At 48.1% G+C, this 2,627-nt stretch overlaps 1 protein-coding gene across 1 annotated transcript in view; it reads left to right on the top strand.

Annotated features, from left to right (window-relative positions):
• Positions 1-7: 7 nt before the first annotated feature.
• Positions 8-2,627, top strand: part of FAM134C (family with sequence similarity 134 member C) — a gene marked incomplete at its 5' end in the record, with an annotated part of 5,678 nt that continues 3,058 nt past the window's right edge. The window contains 3 exons of the mRNA XM_017834068.1: positions 8-155; positions 1,313-1,343; positions 2,398-2,548. Of these exons, the coding sequence (XP_017689557.1) occupies positions 8-155; positions 1,313-1,343; positions 2,398-2,548 (330 nt within the window). The remainder of the gene's footprint in view (positions 156-1,312; positions 1,344-2,397; positions 2,549-2,627) is intronic.

The raw sequence follows: 2,627 nt of genomic DNA, 5'->3' as shown, positions 1-2,627 counted from the left end.
CTTGCACAGATCTGGATGGTACCAACCCCCTTCATTTCTTCCTCACAGGTTCTTTGCTCTGACTTCCCTTCGTTTGCTTTTCCTGGTTGCGTTTACCCTCCTAGTAGTAGTGTGTATAGACCAGTGGAAGCATAAAATCTGGCCAGAAATTGGAGGTAAGTTGCAGCATTTGAGCTGATAGCAACAAATCAAGCCCCGTTTCCAGCCCCATGAGTACAGGCTCTGTAGTGTCTGCAGTTAAATTGTTGAAACTTGGTTTTTTGTGCTTTGAGGGTCTAGAAGCCATCAAGAATACTGCAGGCATGTTCTTCCTGGAGCTGGAAAATTCTAACCTGTGTGAACATAAGACATTTTTGTGCTTGTGATACTGGTATTTGTCTTGTAATCCTGAACCACGGGGTGTATGTGACCTAGTGCAGGTCTCAGCCAGTGATTCACTTTCTGAGCATTAAGTACCAGAGCGAGAAATTGAAGCATATGTGGAACTCATCTGGATTTCTCCTCAGAATCCATAATAATTCAGTTTAGGATGAAGATGAGTCCCAGCCTTGCTGTTGAGTAGAGATTTATTTGGGAGAAGAGGCATCTGAACAGCTGTTAATGAAGTTAGTCTTAAGCTTTCAGTAACCAAAGCAGTTATGTCCCTCCTTTGTGACATTAATACACTGATGAACGCCCCCATTCCAAACAGGCTGAGGTCCCTTGGCTTTGCATGGTTGGTTTGGAGCAGTGTAGGGTCTGCATGCTCCCAGGGCTGGTTCCCTGACTAACCAGCAAATTCAGCTCTCAGCTTTCTGCTTCAGCCCATGTTCTCTGTAGTTCCTGGGAAGACATTAAAGCTTTTCTCGGTTTTGGAGCTTGGCTCAGGCTCCCTCTTAAGTGGCAGTGTCTGTCCAGCTCCTTCATCTGCCTGATTTTGATCTCTCAGGATAGACAGTACAGTCTTTGGTCACTTTTCAAGTCAAGCCTCAGTGAGAAAGTATCAAAAGCCTTAAATCCCTGATGCCTCCAGCCTGCAGGCTATTCCTGCTCCCCAGCTGGTATGGGGGAAGGGGAAGTGGTGTTTTGGCCAGAGCAGCCTCCAGTGTCCAACAAATACCAAGGAGCAACAGGGAGACTCTTGCAGTCCTGTACTGCCACACGTACACACTCAAGACGTGTTATGGAGTGATGCATCTCCATCCTGTAATTACAGTTAATGTCTTTTCCAGGTGTTCCCCAGCTCATTAAAGCTTTACTTAAATCCCAAGAGCTACGCATTCCCATGGCAAATTCCTTGCAACTAATGTAGTGTCTGTTCTTAATATTTTAGTGGCGAGACCTGACGAATTAGACAATGAGAGGTAGGAAACTAATTGACTCCTCTGCTGTGATACTTTGCTGTGATACCGTGTCGTTGCCTGCACAAGCTTGGAATATCAGCTCCTTGGGGCGAGGAGGAGGGGGAGAAGGGAGAAGGGAGGATGGAGCCCGGGACGCCATCAGGCAGTCATGAGAAGTTTTTGACTTGCCCAAGCCTTTGTATTGTACTTCATCTTTGCCTCATACCAGCTTCCAGTGACGCTTGCTTGATCCCCTGCCCCCTGAAGTTACAGGCGCTGCCTTGGAAGCAATTCCTCTTGTATGGGCCTCCAGTAGCAGGAAAACAGCATTTCTGTGGGAATTAATGAAGTCTTCTTGAGACTTGATAGGGAATGTTAGACAGGCTTGTTCCAGCAGTTGTTCCTGCATAGTTATGGTCTGACTGCAGTGTTAATAATGGGTTGAGAAATGCTGAGGTGTTGCCTCAGTGCTCACACCTGCCTCTCTGGGCACACCTTCCTGCCGCCACTGTCAGGCTGTGCTGGATGTCAGCGCCCGATTAAGTCACCTGAGCTGGTGCCAGAGGACAGTTGTCTTTATTCAATTTTTTAAGAGGCCCAAGCACAAAAGGAATTGCTCTTCCTAACCTTCAGGTACTTGTGACCAGCAGTTAAGAGGCACTAACAAAACTCACCAATTCAAGGCCTCCAAAGTAACTATGAAGTGAGGTGCAAGGCTGCTTCCAGACCTCGTGCTGAACTCTTGGAGGCTACAGTTGACCAAATAACTGCAGAAAAAGTAAATGGATTCAGTTGATTTGCCTCTATACTGCCCACTCCCTCCAGCAGCATGGAGAAGTCCAGGCCACTGACTGACATTCCTGCTCCTTGGCTGCTGTGGGAGCGCTGGGACACTGGTAGAGCAGCCGTAGACAAGCTGCTTTGGGCAGGGCGGTGCTTGGAGGGCAGGTGACCCTCATCTCTAGAGCTGTGTGCTGGGGAGACATTGAGCATTGAGACAAGCGTTTGTAACAAGGGACTTCAGCACTGACATTGATGCACTAATATCTGTTCCCAAATTCTGCCTTCCCTGCAGCTGGGGATATGTCCACCCTCGGCTGCTTGGACTGCCAGAGCTCTGTCACCATTTGGCTGAAGGATGGGTGGCTGGGACCAACTTCTTAAATAATCTCTTCATTTTCAAGAGGCAAAGCCCTGGCAAGGTAAGAATGTACAGACCTCAGAAATAACCTGTTTGGTGTGGAGCCTCTGTTGACCACGAGGAGCCTCCTGTGCTGGCATCCAGTGCTGACTGAACATGTTCAG

Source organism: Lepidothrix coronata, unplaced genomic scaffold, assembly GCF_001604755.1.
Source record: "Lepidothrix coronata isolate B3197 unplaced genomic scaffold, Lepidothrix_coronata-1.0 Scaffold229, whole genome shotgun sequence".
In the NCBI taxonomy this organism is placed as follows: Eukaryota; Metazoa; Chordata; class Aves; order Passeriformes; family Pipridae; genus Lepidothrix; species Lepidothrix coronata.
This window is presented reverse-complemented; position numbering and strand designations above follow the sequence as displayed.